General features: G+C 39.2%; 1 protein-coding gene across 7 annotated transcripts in view; it reads left to right on the top strand.

Moving 5' to 3' along the window:
- ANKRD44 (ankyrin repeat domain 44) overlaps positions 1 to 20,295 on the top strand; it is a 334,769-nt gene that overhangs the window by 296,876 nt on the left and 17,598 nt on the right. For all 7 annotated transcript variants that reach the window (XM_023591719.3, XM_023591720.3, XM_023591722.3 and 4 more), the window contains exons 17-20: positions 5,627 to 5,698; positions 14,978 to 15,179; positions 18,913 to 19,000; positions 20,101 to 20,218. In XM_023591719.3, coding sequence (XP_023447487.1) covers positions 5,627 to 5,698; positions 14,978 to 15,179; positions 18,913 to 19,000; positions 20,101 to 20,218 — 480 coding nt within the window. The remainder of the gene's footprint in view (positions 1 to 5,626; positions 5,699 to 14,977; positions 15,180 to 18,912; positions 19,001 to 20,100; positions 20,219 to 20,295) is intronic.

Here is a 20,295-nt window from a genome sequence, read left to right on the forward strand (position 1 = left end):
TTGAAAAGTAGCCTTTTCAAGCAGTTTAGGCTACTTTTATTTCAACTATGTAAGAGAGATTGGTTTTAAAGTTATTTACTTTGAAGTTAAAATTAAATTTACTCTCATTATTCTAACAAATCTTGCATTGTTTAAGTTCCAAATTCTGTTCTCATACTAATAGGAAACAAATATAAAATGTCTTGTGCTTTCAATATTATAATTACTTGTATTATATTATTTGTGAATTTGAAATTGTGAGCTTTTAAACAGTAAAGTTTACATAGTTATTTGATTTACCAAAGAATCCTAACGTTGTGGTATTTGTTCCATATATATTGACTAGAAACAAACTCTGGACCTGTTTGGGGGGAACTATAAACTGTTGTGAGTCAGTCTATAAAGTGAAAAGGAAGGTTAGTAGCTTTTTTCTAGCATAGAAATGGTGTTAGTGTTTTTCTGTTTACAAAAATAATACAAATTCACTGTAAAACACAATCAGTAAAAATAAAGAAGATAAAAATCTCATTTGTAGGTTACCATGTTTAACACGCTAGGGTATATATCTTCCAAAGCTTTTTGTGGTGCATGTATAGTCATATCAACATAGAATTTTTCTTAATGAAAATGGTATTGCTCTGCATGTCTGGCTTTAAAAGATATTTTTCCACTCTTACAAGATTTAGGACTTTCAGGGGTACCAATAGGTAAAGTGGAATTTTAGAAGTTTGGCTTTGCAGGCTCTTGGTTAGAATAATTTCCCCTTCACCACCCCCGTTAAGAAAATTTCTGTTAAAATCTGCATTACTCTTTGAATCATTCAGGGCTCCTTTGCAGGAAACAGAAACCATGCTAGCTGTTTTAAGTGGAAAATTTTTTGATTTAAAAAAAATAGGTGTTGATTTCCCATTGTGGAAATTTAAGACCTCGAGATCTAGAAGCATTTTTGTGGTGTCTGCACCTGCAATTCTGTGTTTAAAATGTGGAATCTGGAGTCCAGGTACAAGGCAGCGCCCTCATCAGAGAATGGTCCATGATCGTTCATCTGAGGCTTCCACGGCTTCAGAAAGGTCGGTGCTTTGCACACTGGTCACAACATTCACTGTGGAAATGCGATGTATTTTTTTTCTAGGCTGTAAAACCTGTATTTCTTTACTGAATGCTAAGATCGTGTTTATATTGGGCAGAAAGAGATTTAGATTCCCAATATTGTATGAGGTTGTAACTTATGCAATTTAAGAAACCTTAAGCTTTTTGTTTAAATTTTGTAGCTTTTGGCTACCTGTACCCCAAGAGCTACCTGCAGACAAATTGAGGTTGTAATACTTTTAGTAAGAATAATAACAAAATCTTATCCTTCCATTATCCTTTATCTTGAAAATAACAGCTTAAACAAAAGAGTTGATTGTTTTGATTATCAGTGCTTATTTTGTACACTTAAAACTTAAATATTTATTGCTGTGAAAAAATATCTTTCCTGTATAGGCATTTTGGTTTTGTTTTTTTTTAAGATAGAACTGTGGCCTTACATCTGAAGTGATGATTCTTTTGATCTCCAAAAAGCCAGGTTTCATATGCTGCTAAAAAAACTAAAGATGTAAAAAGAAAAGTCCCTTCAAAAAAACAGAGAGAGGCTGTTGTTATAGGAGGAGTGGGGTGAGGGGAGTGGGGGGTATATGGGGACCCATATTTTTTGAATATAACATTTAAAAAAATACATAAAGACAAAAAGAAAAAGAAAAAAAAACAAGACAGAGAGACATGCCAGTAGTGATTGCACCAAGCCATGCCGCTTCTACATCTTTTTCTCTGGTTATGTGAGCAGAAGCTGCCAGCAGAAGACCTAAATGCCAGGTTGACGGGCAGTGGCCTTTCTGGCACAACAATGGTGCAGGCCAATGTGACTTTGCCCATGCCCCAGCTAGAACTCTCCGCTTCCTACCTTAGGAACAGAAAGTCCTCTTTCTTACACGTTAAAAATAAAAAATAAGCCAACCAACAAATAAACAATCCCATTAGTGAGCCCCACATCTCATTTATATGTAGAATATTATGCCTTTTTATATACCAGTTCTGTAACTAAAATAGATTTTTGGCTACTGAACAAACTGGTATGTTTCTAGAAAAGACAATTACCTGTGCTGTACCCAAAAAATATCAAAACTGTAATTTCAGTGACAAAATAGGTGGTTTGGCCATGATATTATAGCAATGAGATTAAGTCACTATACTCCTGCAAAAATCTGTAAATCAAATTCAAACATAAATATTTATATATAGATTAGAATCATGCAGTTTGCACACAAAGAGTAGGTAATAACTCTCCCTAGTAATGTTTTTTCCTTAATCTCTTGGTGAGCTGTTCAAAATATTGTCAACAGCATGCTCCAATATGAAGTTTATTTTTTAAAAATCACATTTGTTTATTTCTACATTCTCAGTGAATATGGCATTTAATATTTCTTTTGAAAACAGATTTAAGCATCATGAGCCAAAGTTGTGTTTTGACTCCCAACTATTGTCGCATAATGGAATCTCACCAAGTCAAGGGGTTCTGTCATGTATTAGTAAGGTAGAGTTTACTGGAAATTTAAGGAAATGTAAATTAATATTAAAAGCTTGTATATGTACATCTTTACTATTTTTCAACAAAAATCTTTGGAAATGTTTAAAATTAGGTGTTTACAAAATTGTTGGAAGGTCTAAAAGAGTGAACTCTAGGTTGGTCCTTCAGAAATAACCTGATCTGTAGGACTGGAATGCCAGGGGATCTCCTCCTTCCCCCGGATCGGAAGACAGGGAGTCAGAAGCAGGCTCCAGAATACTGATTCCAGAAACACACCACCATAGCTGCTCTACCAGGGCAGAATTGTCACTGCCCCTACTGTTGACCCCAGAGCCACACAGTGTCTGCTTGATCCATACCACCAAGAAATGAATGTTCCGTGTCCATGTCTTGCCTTGCTACTCTTAACTAAACTAGTGGTCTGGACACCAGAAGCTTAAAAAAAAAAAAGTCTTCCATGACTGTGCTCATCATCAAAAATCGCAGAGATGTCCTCTGCCACACCTCTATCTTCAGAATTTCACATGAGCATATCTAATTGGCAGAGCTTAAATCATACCTGGAACTGTAGCTCAAGGAAGACTAGGAAATGTCATTTTCAGCTGTTCAGCCAATGTAGTACAGGACAGCCTGAGCCCACCAGACTAGGAGGCTGGAATGGATGTTGAGTGCCACATATTCACCACACATCAAAGTTTTGAGAGTTGGTTGTCTGTTCCTTTTGACTGCATCACTATGGTAAGATAAAGAAGGTAATTTATCTGAAGGAGTACTACATCGTAATATAATTTATTTAACATATCCTGTTGCTGGTCATTTACTTTTTTCTATTTTTTTCCCTGGAAAAAATAAATTGCTCTTATCTGAGTCAGATAGCTCCCATGTTGCTAAAACCAATTATGAAGTCTCTGGCCTCATTTTACTTGACCTATTAGGGTATATGATGTGGCTGCTCACTTTGTCCTTGAAAGTCTTTATTCACTTGGTTTTCAGAAACCCACACCCTTCTGGTTTTCCTTCTAGCTCACCTGCTCTCTATTTCCTTTGTTGTTCCTCCTCATCTCTCTATCTCTTAATATTAGGTGTCCCAGGATTCAGTTCTGGGACCCCTTATCTTCTCTGTCTACCTTTAGTTCTTTGCTCAGATCTTATCCAATCTTAGGGTTTTAAATACCATTTAGATGTTTCTGCTAATGATTGTGAGTGTGTGTGTTTTCCCTGAATTCCAGACCCATGCATCCAACAGCTGCCTGATAATCTCCTTTTGGATCCTTTGTAAATATCTCAAACTTAACATTTCCAAAACTGATCTTCTGTTCTTTCCCAGTTATATGTTCCTACACACTGCCCTCTCCATCTCAGTTCATGGCAACTCTAGCCTTCCATTTACTTAGAACAAAAACAACCTGGGATTTATCCTTGGCTTCTCTAGCTCATGTTTATGTTCAGCTCTTCAGCAAGCCCTGTTGTTTCTACCTCCAAATATATCCTGAATCCAAGCACATTTCTCCATCCCCACTGCTTCCCACTGTTATTTCTCTCTTAGATAATTATCCAACTTATAAATAGTCTCCTTGCTTCTACCCTTTCCCTCCCTAGAATCTCATCTTCTCATCTCAGAATATTCCAACGAATTCCTATCTCACTTTGGATAAAAGTCAAAATCCTTACAACATCATAAGGCTCCTTACCTCTCTCTCTCACACATGGACAGACAGGCAGACAGATATGTGTGCGCGCGCATACACACAGACCACGGCATCTCTTTAATTTCCTTTCAGGTAATTCTCCTTCTTGCTCACTCAGCTCCAGCCATGCTGACTTCCTTGATGTTCCTCACACACATAAATCCTAGCCCTAAGGGCCTTTTCAAATGCTGCTCCTTGGCTTGGAATGTTCTTCCCCAGATATCCACAAGGCTTCTCCACATCCCTCAAGACTTCGCTGGACCATCACCCACTCTGCAAGGCCTTCCCTGATCACCCTATTTAAAGTCCACCCTCACCAGCCTTCCTAACCCTTCTTCACTGCTTTATTTTTCTCTATAACACCTTCCACTTTCAAAATAAATGATTTAACTCTTCTTTTATTGTATATTCCCTCAAAATGAAAACACGGACTTTTCAAATATTTTGTTTATCATTGAATCTTTCATGCATGGAGCAGTATCTGCCATGTGGTAATTATTCATTAAATATTTGTTGGATGAGTACATGTCTTCATATATGTGTCATCGTGCAGTCGCCTAATTATTTATTGAGGATTAATTCCAAGAGTCAAATATATTCACAAATTGCCCAGGATGGTTTTAACAATTTGTTCTCCCCCTAGTAGCTCATGAGAATGTTCTGATACCTTTGTCAACACCATCCCTGGTCATACTGGACTTTCTGTTTCTTGAACTCACTAAGTTCATCCCCACTTGATGCATTTTCACTGACAATTCTCTCCTCCCATAATGTTCTCCTGCCACATCTTCACCTGGTTGGATTCTTCTTGTTATTCAGGTCCCACCTTAATTGTCACTCCTTGGAAAGGCCTGCCCTGACCCTGTGCTCTGCAGTAAATCTCAGTCAATCCATATCACATTGCCCTGTTTTATTTTCATCATATTATATATCACTGCCAGATATTTTCTTGTACATATATATGTTTGTTTGTCTATGCTTTCCCTCTCTAGAATGTGAGCTCCATGAGAGCAGGAGCCTTGTATGTCTTTTTCAACACTATCTCCAGTAAATGGGTGCTCAATAATGGAATAAATCCTGGGTGTTGTTTTTTTTTTTTCATTTTTACCTATCTGCTAGGTAAAAATGTACTTAACATGAGTATTTTTGTGGATTGGCAAGGCTGAGAATCTTCTCAAGTGTGAAAGCCTTTTTAGGAAAAGCAAATGTTGAGACAGTCTAGAAGTTTGATTACCATGTTTGTTTTATAAATACTGTTAGATTTCTTATATTGCTTACAAATTTCTGAAGACTCTTTCCTTATTTAATTAAATGCCAGTATTAGTATTCAGAAAGTAAGATTCTATTTGCAAATTTGGGTTTCTGTACCATTGTTTTCTTTTTGTCTCCACAGCTTTTGGAAAGAACCAACAGTGGTTTTGATGAAACAGATTCCGGTGCTACCAAGAGTCCGCTACATTTAGCTGTAAGTGTGATGCCATGCACAGCTTCACCTGTTATGAAAAATACCCTAAGCATTCCTAAAACTAGGCTGTCTTACAGTGTAAGCACGAAAAGAAAAAAAAATGTAAGCACAGTAATGCAGTAATAAGCAATAATGAAAGAAGTATGTGGTTAAAGGTGCAGGCTGCAGAGAGAAAAGACTGCCTCATGTTCCAATCCCACCCTGGTGACTTTGGCCACGTTACCTACTCTTTCCAAACCTGTTTGCCCATCTGTAAAATAAGGGCAAATTAAAAGAGAAGAAGAGATAATGAACACAAAGCTCACAGCATAGTATAATTAATAAGTTATTGTTAAAATTTGTAATAATTTTTAAAGTTATCTAGTCGTTAAATCAATAAACTGAGGAAATGCAAAGAAAACATTAGGGAATTTGATTGTAAGTAACAACATACAGGGCAGTTTGGGGTCAAAACTATAGATAATGGAATACCACATTTTAAAAACCTGGCAAGCTTTTTAGACATAAGCTTGCAAGAGCAAAATGAGCTCATGCATAAGTGCTCTTTCTGCCTGGACATGAAATGGGGCTCTCAGACAAACCCTTAGGTTCCCATCCTTGAACCAAGTAAAATCCGGGAGAGAAGGGGAGAAGATTTATTTGATCACCAGTAAAGCTTCCTCTCCACATCTAATTGAAGTGAAATGCCACAGCTCAGAGTGATGATCCTCAAACTCCTCATGGCGGGAGGAGGGGTCTGAGCTGGGAAGCCCGCCCAACACTGCCTCAGTGTCCTGCCAACAGGAACCTCACTGGCTGGCAGCCACACCCTGCTGCAGCCAGCTCACCTGCCCAAGGAGCTGCTGAATTGGAAGGACTCAATCCACGGCCACACAGATGGTGTTTGGGAGCTTCTGTGCTTCATGACACCCAGAAATGACACCCTGAGAAGAGCGGGAGGGGGCCAGGGCTCTATGTTTAGTTGTTGTTAGAACATTTTGCTTAATACCATGCACAAATAAGCATTTCTTGATTATTGTTCTGAAGAAAAATCGAGATGGAGAATTTTAGAGAGAAGAGAGGGGTGTTTTATTAATAGCCTACATAGACATTCAGGGAAGTGAGAGGGGCCAAGCCATCCCACAAGAAAAAAGGAGTATCCAGAATGTCCCAGAGCTCCTCCTTCATTGTCTGTCTCCTTACTTACCCACATACCCACCAACATACCTGCTGACACCCACTCACACATCTTCTAACACACCCACTAACACACCCCTAAGACGCTTACACTGACATACCCACTGACGTAGGCACCACCACACACATGTTGAATCCAGTGAAATCAGGCTAAAATGTACATCAATCTTTGTTGCTAGAAATGGATTTAGAGTAGAAAGAGTGGATGGATAGTGGAATATTTACATGTGTAAACTTCATACTAGTTGATTCTTAGTACAGGTTCCTCTAAAGGTTGCCCCCCAGAATCCTTGCCCAGCCAACTGCTATGTCTGGGGATGTTCCCCTAAAGCCAGGGTTTCACAAACAAAACACTAGCTGTGGGAAGTGGATTTGGCTCAATGGATAGAGCATCTGCCTACCACATGGGAGGTCCAAGGTTCGAACCCAGGGCCTCCTGACCCATGTGGTGAAGCTGGCCCATGTGCAGTGCTGATGTGTAGAAGGAGTGCCATGCCATGCAAGGGTGTCCCCCTGTGTAGGGGAGCCCCATGAGCAAGGAGTGTGCCCTGTAAGGGAGCTGCACCACACGAAAAAAGTGCAGCCTGCCCAGGAGTGGGGGTGCACACATGGAGAGCTGATGCAGCAAGATGACACAACAAAAAGAGATACAGATTGCCAGTGCCACTGACAAGAATACAAGCGTACACAGAAGAACACACAGCAAATGGACACAGAAAGCAGACAACTGGGGCAGGGGGGGGCAGGAAGGGGAGAGAAATAAATAAACAACAACAACAACAAAAAACAACTAGCTGCCCCTTAGAGTGGCCTGTTTGGAGGATTATCTCAGATAGAATTCTCTGCCCCTAGAAAGTAGGATTGATTGCACTGATATGCCAACTACTAATCTGAAAGACTTCCTTGACTTCTGAAAATTCTGTCATCTCTCATTCATTTTTTCCAAAAATTATTTATGGCATGCTTACTGTGTGCCAGGTAGTCTGTTAAGTTCTATGGATTTCTGATCATATAAAGAGAGGATGATGTGATATTGTTAGAAAGAGTTGGGTTTGGTAGTTCTGTAGCTGGCAGAGCATAGTAAGGACACACTGACAGGAAGTCCCAGCTGCCATTCTGCTCATTAGCAACTCACTAATTCTCACCTGTAAATTGAGGAGAGTGAGTTACTTAAGAGTCCCAAAGACCATGGGTTTTCTACCTGTTATTGGGGAAAGTGAGTTCATTAAGATCCCAAAGACCCTTTATAGTTCATTCATTTATTCATTCAAGAGTTTGTTGTATGAGCTTAGCCTAGTACCTCTTGCGTCCCAGTTTCCCTACCCATAATACAAGGAAAAGCAGTGCCTCTATCATAGGGCTATTGTGTGGATATGAGTTAATGCACGTAAATTACTTAGTGGCTGGCACACATGCACAATCAGCTAGCATCATCATCATCATCATCATCATTAACATCATTCTTTCATTTGACATAAACTAACTATATATATGCCAAGCAGTTTTCCAGGAACTGAAGATGTTGCAATAAACAAAACCCAACCTCTACCCTCATGGAGAGTTCAGTGTGGGAGATGGGCAAGAGGCAAGTAAATATATAGCATGTCAAATGGTGATAAGTGCTGCAAATGCTAGAGAGAAAATGAAACAAGATCAGTGAGATAGAATTGAGGTAGCAGGCAGGGTGCTATTTTAGCATAGAGTCTCACATTTGAACAGAGAGCTTAAGAGTTACTCATTTAATGGGAGAGTTTTCCAGGCAGAAGTTCTTGGGTTAAGAGCATGCTTGGCATGTTCACAGAAGAGCAAGGAGACCACTGTGGCTGTGGAGCAGAAGAGCAAAGGGAGAGTGGTAGGGGATGAAGGTCTGCAGTTGCATTGGGGAGAGGGGGCAGGGAATGGCAGGAGGCAGCGCCAGAGATCACACAGGGGTATCCCCATTGAAGACTTACACTGGATTGTCTACTGAAAGCCAAAATAGTACATGCACTTTGAAGTAGAATATTGGTTCTTTTGTGTGATTCCTCCATCCCTTAATTATTTCAGAAATTATTTGTGAAATTCTGTACTAAACGCCTGGTTTAGGATAAAACTATAGAGGGATATTGGACAATTTTTGTCATGTATTGCTGACATGAAAAAGATCTCTTTGCCTATCTATTCTTCCAGACAGCTTTAATGCTTCTTGGAGTATTTTACTCCAAGAACCAAATAACTGCCTTTAGGCAGCATCATGCTTTTAACTGAAAAATGGAATTCCATACTACACAGTAGTTTTTTTCTAGGGTTAAGCTCTCTAGTGTGGAGGTAAAAGAAAGGACTCATACAGTCAGAGTTATCTTTATAATTTGCTTTAAATTTCAAATTAAAAAGTTTAGTATATATAGTTTTATGTCTTTAATCCTGTGTAGTAATGCTTATGCATGCTGAAATTTCAGAGCCAAGAGCTAGACTGGTGGAAGAAAAAAGGGGCAATTCTATAGGAAATCTGGACTTTCAACTTCTAAGAAAAGTTTCAAGTTCCTGGTGTAGAAGAGAGTATGGGTTAGAATTTTATTTTATTTTATTTTTAAAGATTTATTTATTTATTTGTTTATTTCTCTCCCTCCGCTCCCTCCCTGTTGTCTGCTCTCTGTGTCCATTCACTGTGTGTTCTTCTTTGTCCACTTGCATTGTTGTCAGCGGCACCAGGAATCTGTGTCTGTTTTTGTTGCGTCATTTTGCTGCATCAGCTCTCCGTGTGTGTGGCCCCACTCCTGGGCAGGCTGCACTTTTTTCATGCAGGGCAGCTCTCCTTGAGGGGAGCACTGTTTTGGGTTTTTTTTCCTAAAAAAATTCTATCCAGGTTTATTTATCTTATTTAATTCTAAAAGCAAACAATTGTTTCTCCAGGGTTCCAAAAGGTAAATAAATAGACTGGTTGACAAGACCAAAGTCCCTTTGTTAATGAAGAAAATGAAGAAAAAAGTACTTAATCATATTCATATCTCATATTCTAAAATCTATTTTCTTCTAGAAGTTTTATGGTTATAGATTTTAGAATTAGTTCCTTGACATATTTTTGAGGTACTCTTTATATAAGGTGTAATATAATGGTCCTCTTTCTTTCTTTTAGATATGGATATCCAGTTTTCCCAGCACCATTTGTTGAATAGACTATTCTGACACAGCTGGGTTGGCTTGATAGCCTTGTCAAAAACACTTTTACCTATAAATATGGGGGTCAATTTTTGAACTCCTGTTTTGATTTTTAAACCCTGTATAATATTTTTCACCTTTAGCATTGATCTAGTACCTTCTTTGCTGTTGCTACAATATTATTGGTAACTATAATCTCTAGGTGATATTAGTGGTATTTTTCCCATGTGTCACCATGTCCTTAGCACCATATAGTAGAAAAATATTCTTGTATTTATATTACTAACCACCATCCTCATTTACCATCAAAATCACTGTTATACATCTGCTAGATTATCTTCTAGGTGTCTTTCAATCAACATTAACCTCTCTAGACCACTCCTTTCAACCATAATCCCATTTATAAATCAGGAATGTTTGTTATACTCATTATAATGTGTCACTATCAATTCTACTCATTACAACATAATTTACAATCAACCTTATTATGCATTCTACATACATTTAGTATCATCTCCCCCTTCATAACCAACATTCTGCTTCCTGGTAACCTATACTCTATAGTTTAATTCCTTAAGCTTACTAATGGTATTTATTTATTTTTTTTTTTATTTTTTCATATTCTACTCAATTTATTCATTTTTTTTTAAATATTACATTAAAAAAATATGAGGTCCCCATTCACCCCCACTGTCCCCACCCCACCACTCCCCCCACAGTAACACTCTCCCCCATCATCATGACGCATCCATTGCATCTGGTGAGTACATCTCTGGGCATTGCTGCATGGCCTGTGGTCCATACCATAGCCCACACTCTCCCACGTTCCATCCAGTGGGCCATGGGAGGACATACAATGTCTGGCAATTGTTCCTGGAGCACCACCCAGGACAACTCCAAGTCCCGAAAATGCCTCCACATCTCATTTCTTCCTCCCATTCCCCGCACTCAGCAGCCACCATGGCCACTTTTTCCACACCAATGCCACATTTTCTTGATTATTAACCACAATAGTTCATGAATAGAATATCATTAAGTCCACCCTAATCCTTACTGTATGCCTCCTTCCTGTGGACCTTGGCTTGGTTGTGTCCATTCCACATCTATGTCAAGAGGGGGCTTAGATTCCACATGGGTACTGGATGCAATCCTCCTGCTTTCAGTTGTAGGCACTCTAGGCTCCATGGTGTGGTGGTTGACATTCTTCAACTCCATGTTAGCTGAGTGGGGTAAGTCCAATAAATCAGAGTGTAGGAGCTGAAGTCTGTTGAGGCTCAGGGCCTGGCTATCATATTGTCAGTCCAGAGATTCAAATCCCCTAGATATATCTTAAACCCCAGCACCAACTACAATTCCAGTAAAGTAGCATGAAAGGCTTGTGAAAAGAGATCCCATCTGAGACCAGCTCCATCACGCAGAAACACCAGCTCCAAAGAAGGGCCAACTGACATGGCAGTGAACCCCATCTGCCATGACCATAAAACCTGTGGGTCTCTTTAGCCCTCAAAAGGACCAATACCTGGGGTGGGAGCACTCTTTGTATGTGGGGGCTCCCCTACATGGGGGACACCCCTGCATGGCATGGCATTCCTTGCACACATCAGTACTAAGCATGGGCCAGCTCACCACACGGGTCAGGAAGCCCAGGGCTTGAAGCCTGGACCTCCCATGTGGTAGACAGATGCTCTATCAGTTGAGCCACATCCACATCCCTAGAATTTTAAAGCTTTCCTAATTATCACCAGAGTTTATAGGCCTTTTTAACATGTGCTGATTGATTTATTTTTCATTCTGAGGATTAAAGGAGAAAGTGCAGTGATCTGTTGACAGGGTGTTAAGTTAGCTCTACAAATACACCTTCTTGCTTTGTAGCTCTGTTTGTCACTTTACCTGTGTTTAGCTGCCGGTAGAAGGAATTTAGGCTTCCAATTCAGTACTTGTTATTCAATCTCTGTGCCATTTCTTTTGGAGACAAATGTATTTTGTTTGAATATCAATTAAATGAAATTGCTGGGGAAAATTGTAAGACAATTTTCTACAAATAATACTAATAAATGCTAAAAACAGCAATCATTATATTTCAAGTAATTGTTAAGTGTCTACTTTGTGCCAGGCATGATTCTGGGATACAATAATAAATAACACATACATATTCCCTTCATTTACAGACAATAAACAGATCAACAAATACATAACATGTCAGGTGGTTATAAGTACTATGAAAGAAAATAAAGCAGGATAAGTGGGTGGACAGTGTCTGGGATGGTGTGCAACACACAGGTTGTAGGGCTATTTTATAGAGGTTACTACGGTATGGGAAGCCTCCCTGATAACGTGATCTTTGAAAGCGGGGAAAGCCATGTGGCCACTTGGAGGGAAGAACTTTCCAGACAGAGGAAACAGAAAGCACAGGTGCAGTGGCCCAGAGGAAGAAATGTATGTAGTTAAGGAACCGTATGGGGGCCAGTGTGGCAGGACCAGAGTGAGTGGAGGGACATTATGAAGATGAGAGTAGTGAGAAGTCAAATTCTCAGTGCCCAGGAGGTCACTGAAAGGAATTTTGAATTTTATTCTCAATAAGGGAAGAAATCAGAGGCTAGTTTTAAGCAAGGAGTTACATGATACAACATGAATTTTAAAAGCTTTTATCTGATGCCTGTAATCTTCACAAAATATGAAGGTGCAGTGGGAGGTAGTAGGAAGTAGATAGATTCTGGATGCATTTTAAAGAAAGAATAGAGATCATGGTGGCTTGGAAGTGCCATTGAGGGCTACTACAAGCCACAGAAACTTTGTGTGAATTAGAACAGGGATTTGAGTAGATGGATTCCTGCCAAATGCCTGAGGACCTGATAATATCTCAGGGAGTTAGCAAAAGGCATCCTTTCCTCAGAGCAGAAACGTAGCAGACAGTTCTCATTCCAAGACATGGCAAGCAGAGTGGGGTGGGTGTGGGGGAATGGCCTAGAGCCCTTGTGCAGGGCTACAGCCCTAGGCTTAAGAAAAGGAGGAAAGACAAAGGTGACGCCAAGGTTTCCAGGCTAAGCAATTGGAGGAGTAAAGTTGCCACTTACTGAAATGGGGAAGGCTGCAGATGGAGCGAGTTTTGGGAAGGAAATTAAGAATTCACTTTAGCTATGGTTAAGTTTGAAATGCATATTAGACATTTAAGTGGAAATATCAAGTCAGTTGAATAGACAAGTCTTGACTTAAAAGGAGAAGTTGAGACTAGGATATAAATCAGGCATTCATCAGCATATAAATTATTTTACTACATATTATATATATATTAAATATATGACTAATGTATACCACAGTAACCATAATTATTTGCCAAAATAATTTGCTGAGAAAGTTGTAAAACAGTACCTATCCAGACTCCTAATTCCATTTAAATCTAGTTTTTATTATTGTTGTTAATATATACTTGGGGGAAAAAAATCAAACCATTTAAAAAAAAAAGTCCATTAGCTCATTATTTTATCTCCCAGTTATAGACACACACCATTAACAGTTTCTTTTTATATCCTTCTAGAATTTTCCTATGAAAAAAGAAGTGGGGGGAAGTCATCTTTATTACGTAAATGAGGTCATGCTATATGTATTGTCTGCAACTTATGGGGTTTTGTTTGTGTGTCACACCAGTCTACACTCTCACCAACAGAGTATAAGATTACTTGTTTCTCAGTACCTTAACCAATACTGCGTAGAGCCAAAGGTTTTAATCATTGCCAATCTGATTGTTATAAAATGGTACTTAAAAATGTACATGTTTTAATTTTCATATGCTTTTTGGATTTTTTTTTCTTTTTCTGTGAGTTGCCTTTTTGTGGCCTTTGAACACTTTCCTAGTTTTTGAAATGGTTTATGAGAGCTTTTGATATATCAAGGAAATAAATCCTTTGCCTGTGCTGAACAACCTGTGGGCGTCTAAAATTTCCTGAAACTTTTTCCCTTTTTTTTTTTCCAGATAAATTGTGCCTTGGCTAATAGGTAGAGAAACAAAAAGTACAAGTACTATAAGAGGGGACAGCTTCTTCTTGTTTTCTTCTCTATCTCCTTCATCTTTCCCCTGTATTTTCCCACTCCCATACCCTTACTCCTTTTCTCTCTTTTATTTTCAATATCCTTTGCCTTTGTGTATGTATATACATTTTTTTACCTATATACTCAATAAAAATATCTTTCAGATTTTTAGTTTTGGTTTTTAGTTGTATATAGTCTCTTCACCTTGGCATGGCATTGGACTTTATAACAGATCTGAACTCAGTGCTGGTACACAGACTCTAGTTCCATAACTGTTTCCATGTTTTCATAATAGTATTATAGTCAATGGAAGAAATAAAAGAGCAAGGAAGAATCATCAACCATGTGCAAGAATATGCAGGGCCTGTGCAATTTTATCTCTTTTCATCGTCACAGCAACGCTGAGAGGCAGCTTTTATTGTTCTCATTTTACAGTTGAGGAAACAAACTCAAAATAAAATTAAGAAACTCACCATTATCACATGGTTAGAAATTAGCAAAATCCACAATGTTTTAAGTAATTTATTCCTGCAGGTTTGTTAAAAGTTTCCTGAAAAAAAAAATCTAATTATGTCAATATGTTTAGGCCTGGACCAAGAAATAAAAGCATATGTTCATTTCATTCAGCAATTAGTCTATATTATATTGAAAGATATAAATCTAAGAATACATTAATACATGTGCTTTTGAAGCAAATGATTTGACGTAAGAGATAGAGCATTGAAGAAATTTACCTGTAACCGTGACGTTGGTTTATCATAATCTTTCAGTCTAACTCTCTGGTTTCTGTTGTAGCTCAGTAATTATCCCAAGGGACTACAAAGTCTCTTTCTGATTTGCTCTGTCTCTAATCTGTGACCTTGGAGACTTAGACGCAGACGTGGATTGTTGGGAGATTTGAGGTTAGCAAGCGCTGGAGTTGTTGGTTTCTTCTTGCAGGCCTATAACGGGCACCATCAAGCCTTGGAAGTCCTTCTACACTCACTGGTGGACCTGGACATCAGAGATGAGAAAGGCCGAACCGCTCTGGATCTGGCTGCCTTTAAGGGACACACAGAATGTGTGGAAGCTCTTATCAATCAGGGCGCGTCCATCTTTGTGAAAGACAATGTAACCAAAAGAACCCCTCTTCATGCCTCAGGTTGGTCTTATCAAGGGTCCAGTTAACTTTGGCCACGACTCTGGTTAGCTAGTTTGTGTGGCCCACTCATAAATTTGAGTAAAAGGATGGCAGCATCTTCCTTCATCCCAATGTTTAAAACCTCAATTGTCTTTCAAGATCCATAGACCTACGCTCTTCCAAAATGCCTTTGGCCTGCTCTCCACTTGGAGGTGATTTTTGTTCTGTGGTCAGATGAGCTCTGGCTTTCATATCAATCACCTGTCTCAAAGAGAGCCAGAACCTTTGCCAAAGGCTACCACAAAACTTTCTGAACCAAGGGCATGGTATAATGCAATTTTCAAAATAAGTTACATAGAACAAACTTTACACAAAATTACACAGCATTCTAAAGCATAAAGCAAATGATATTTCAGGGCTATTTCATAAAAGGAGTCATCAGATAGCAATCTAATCAGCACAGCATTCAACCATCCTACATGCTATTTATCAGCTTTTGCTCTGATTCTTTCTTTGCTGCACCAGGTGTAAAACTAGAGACTCTACATGAATATACCAAACAGTAAGTCATTTGGCTTTTCTGCAGTAGTTCTCCAATGCATGTAAAATAAAACTGTGTCATGACACTTCTACACATATACATGGATATAGAGATAATACGGAAGAGTCTGTAGCTCAGCTAAGGCATAACTTTGGGCTCAGGAAATCTAATGACATCTGCCTCTGATCAGGGCAGGAGATATCACCTTAAAAGGAGAAATAGCTGTCTTACACCGTGAAATGATGGGTGTATTGAGGAAGCAAAGGAGTAAAGATAGTTTTCAATATGATTTTCTATATAATTCTTGTTACTCGAGGAACATTTTATTGGAACATTAGACCTTGTACAAGTATTTCCATGTACATCCTCAACTTGCAAACCACTGAAGAAAAACAATATGGAGATTGAAAAACCTGGCTGTTACCTAATTGCCTGAATGTAATTGTTGCTGGAAAAAAAATCTTAACCATGAGGGCAGCAATGGCAAGTGTGTTCAAACTGTAAATTTTTATTTCCCTTCCCTTTTATTTGCTTCACAGTTAGTCTTCTCATTTTGCTCCCTAGACCTTCTTAATATTATTATACAGTTCAAACTCAGTTCTCCTTTCTTAAGAGTAGTTGCCTAATGTTGTGGTAAGCATCTTACTCAGTTATCAAGTAATTCCTAACAGTTAAAAAAAAGGTCTATTTTGATTGTGGATAATCACCCTTATCAACAGGTAAGCAAGGAAAAACAGTCTTTGTTGCTTATCCACCACCGTGAGGTACATTCTGGTCCAACTGAGCCCCCTGGTGGTTAAGAAGACACACTCCGTTTGGATTTCCCCATATCATTCGTGTCAGTTTTTTAAGACAAGCTGTTATTTGATTCTGTTCTCTACAAAATGTCTGCTCAATGGAAGCGTTAGCCTGTGCTTTAAAGGGTCTCTTTCAACTCTTCTGATAAGCCAGGGGGTTTTTTTTTGTTTGTTTGTTTCAAGTCCTGGGATAACTGAGGTGCAGGAGCCAGGGTGATATTAGAGGTTTGGGCACACATAGCTGTAGTGACAGACGTGGTCTTTAAGCAGCATGAAAAATGACTGTCATTCGTAGCCAGGAAGAGGCTGAGCTAGTGTGAGACAAAGCTGGACTTGGGAGGAAACAGCTAAAGGTGTTAGCATTGTTTTTGCTAGAAGGCAGTTGGGGTGGGGAGGGACAATGTAGTGTATGGGAAGCTAAGGAGAATTTTAGTTGGGCTACACTTTTACAATAAGGAGGACTTAAATTTACATGAGGGCCATTAGTTAAACTTTTCAAAAAGCTACTGTACAACAACAAAAAAGCTACTGTGAAAATTGGTTTGCTCTCCAATACATTGGTTAGCCAAAAAACAAACATCCTTGGAATTATGATAACTGTAAATATTTAAAGACTATCACATTGCTACAGAGAGAGGAATCAGTCAAAATATGCTGTTTCTCCATCTTCCTGAAACCATCACTTGTAGAATTTAGATGCCAGCTCCCTGTTAATCATTTCCTCCAACACATTCATTAAAATCCTTGAATATTTTTTCAGTGGTAATAGATTTCATGTAATTTTTAAAACCAAAACAGCACATCACCTGTACTGCAATGCACAAAATCTCCCCGAGACACATAACTAGACCATTTCTGAGAATGAGCTGAATGTGATGGTCTACAAAATGTGGGTATTAGTCCTGCAGTTAATTTAAGTGGTGTCCATGAATATGAGCTCATTCTAACATGTATTGTCCCTGAAAATGTGTCCTTGTTATATTGGCATTCTCTCATGACTGGCATGCAATAAAAAGTCTGTAAAATGCAGCTCTTAGAAAAGCCTTTATCAACCTTACAGCTGCATCTTTTCCCTTCTCTGCCTCCACATCCGTAATGAGGTAAATGCAATGCACTGTGTAGTGTTCTCACTGTTCAGAGAGGAGAGAAGGTCACGGTTGGAATCTTAAAGGTATTTGTTCTCTTCTTGCTCCTTGAGTGGACAGCCATATCTGTTGTAAGGCTTAGGGTTCCTTTCAGCACGCTGGAGGGAAGTATCCCTTACATCAGGGGTTCTCATCCTATGAGGTTTGCTTCCCAGTCCCCATGGCACCAGCACCTCCTAAAAGAAGCAGCTTGTCTGGTGCACAGGGGGAGAGGCATGGGGGTGAGGCTGAGGGACAAGGACACAGCCTGCCCAAGCGCTCTTCCATTTACTCCTGCTGCAGGCGGCCAAGGCTAACACAGCCCTGAGGCAGCATTTCCTGCCCATTGAAGGGCCCCTCTGGGTCAGCTGGGTGAGGAGGGGGGAGGTCAGGATGGCCACTACAAAGGGGCTCTGAGGGCGTGGGAATAAGGGGTGGGAGGGGAGGGGAGGAGAGGAAGAGAGGGAATAGGGCTCCAAACAGCTACTTGTGCACCAGTGTCCGTAGTGACATTATTCGCAATAGCCAAAAGGTGGAAACAACCCAAATGCCTACCAACTGATGAATGGCTAAACAAAATGTGGTGTATACATTCAGTGGAATATTGTTCAGCCATAAAAAGAATGAAGCTCTGATACCTGCTGATGTGTGTGCTCTGATATATGCCACAAGGAAGAACATTGAAAACATCATGCTTAGTAAAAGAAGCCAGACAGACACAAAAGGACAAATACAGAATGATTCCACCTAAATGGAATTTAAAGAATAAGCAAATGCATAGAGACAGAAAGTAGATTAGAGGTTATCAGGGGCTGGGAGAGGGCAGGGCAGTGGGAATTATCACACAGAGTTTCTGTTTGAGTTGATGAAAATGTTTTAGTAATGGATGGTAGTGATGGTAGTGCAGCACTGTGAATATAATAATTATCAGTGAGTTGCACACTTAAAAATGGTTAAAATGGGAAATTTTGTGTTTACATATATATATGTATATGTATGTTACTACAATTTAATAAATTTTTTCAAAGAACCAGTTTACATAAAACCCCTCGATGAAGGAAACAAGGAAGAAAGACAAGGACCAAAGTGTCCTGAAAGGAAGAAAGGGGAAGATGGATTAGTAGGATAAACATGCATGAATGCTGTACCTAAAAGATATCATGAACTGGAAACCTAGGAATCTCTGTCAGCAGCAACTGAAAACTACCCATTTATTTCCAAATAAATATCACAGTGGAAGAATATGCTTAGTGTTAGTTTGTTAAAAGAACACCCATTATTTTCTTTTTCAGTAATTAACGGTCACACATTGTGTTTGCGACTATTACTGGAAATTGCAGACAACCCAGAAGTGGTTGATGTGAAAGATGCCAAAGGACAGTAAGTGTTCTCGCACTTGGCCTTAGGTTGACATTTCAATAACAGTAGGCAATTGGTTAAGTTCTTAAACAGCTGGGAGGGCTGACTGCTGCGTTCTAGGTTGGGGGTATACATTTTGGTGAAATTCAAGGGTGAGGGGCCTAGAGTAATGAGGTGGCTATGTGCTACAATGTATATGGAAAAAAAGCATGCAAGGTGTACGTGGAAGGATGTGAATATGTGTGTGTGTGTATGCACACATATCTAGCTAAATTTTTAAAAAAGCCACCTCTGTGTGTCTGTGTCCAGTTATCATGGCCCATATTTATATTCTCTCCTTTGTTCCCTCATTCTACCTGGTTTTACTCTCTATGGAAGCTGCTACATTGCCATTTTTAAAAAATTAATATTGTCACAGAAGAGACCTCAAGAGGTTATCTTTATCATAAAAATCCTTCATATTTTTATCCTTGCTTGAATTTGTTTTTTCAAAGTACTTTCCATCTGTTGGTCCATTCCCCATATTATATTCTTTTACAAATAGAACATAGAGCAGAAAGAGCTCTAGTGACTTGCCCTCTTTGAATTAGCATTGGAATCAGAACCAAAACCCCACACCCTGGATCCCAGCACTCTATTCTACTCTAGACTTGTCAAACTTTTTTAAGGCAATGAAGCTATGTTCCAATGGGATCTTGAGCAGAATTCTGTCCAACATAGGAAACTAGGAAAGTAGGAACCTACTTTGATAGAAGGAAGAGGGTCTTAACAAACACGTGCACACACACACACACATACACACACACTCCCTAGCCAAATGATACTTCACGTATCATTATATGTAGCTTAAAAACTACATAGTTTTTAAAATGATGGGTTAACCTGAACATTTTGAGAAGAAATCTGTACCTACCTCACCCCCATTGAACATTCCACTGTCACCATTCCTCTTAGCCATTAGAGAACAGAGGCAGATAACAAATTGAAGACACTCAGAAAATATTCAGCAAGTTGTCAAGCGGGAGGAGAGGAGAGAAAGAGAGAGAGAATGTCCTCCCACTGAAAGTGACAAGTATTGTTTTTATCTCCTTTTTAAAAGGCTAATCGCTCTCTCCCCTTAGAACCCCACTGATGCTCGCAGTAGCATATGGACACATCGATGCTGTCTCGTTGTTACTTGAAAAGGAAGCAAATGTAGATGCCGTTGACATCATGGGATGCACAGCTTTACACAGAGGGGTATGTACGTCTTCCTTAGCTTTAATCAAGCAGTTTTGCAGTGAGCTCTTTCCTCTTTTTTCTCCCATGTGATCTTT

The sequence above is a fragment of the Dasypus novemcinctus genome, chromosome 7 (genome assembly GCF_030445035.2).
Source record: "Dasypus novemcinctus isolate mDasNov1 chromosome 7, mDasNov1.1.hap2, whole genome shotgun sequence".
NCBI lineage: Eukaryota > Metazoa > Chordata > Mammalia > Cingulata > Dasypodidae > Dasypus > Dasypus novemcinctus.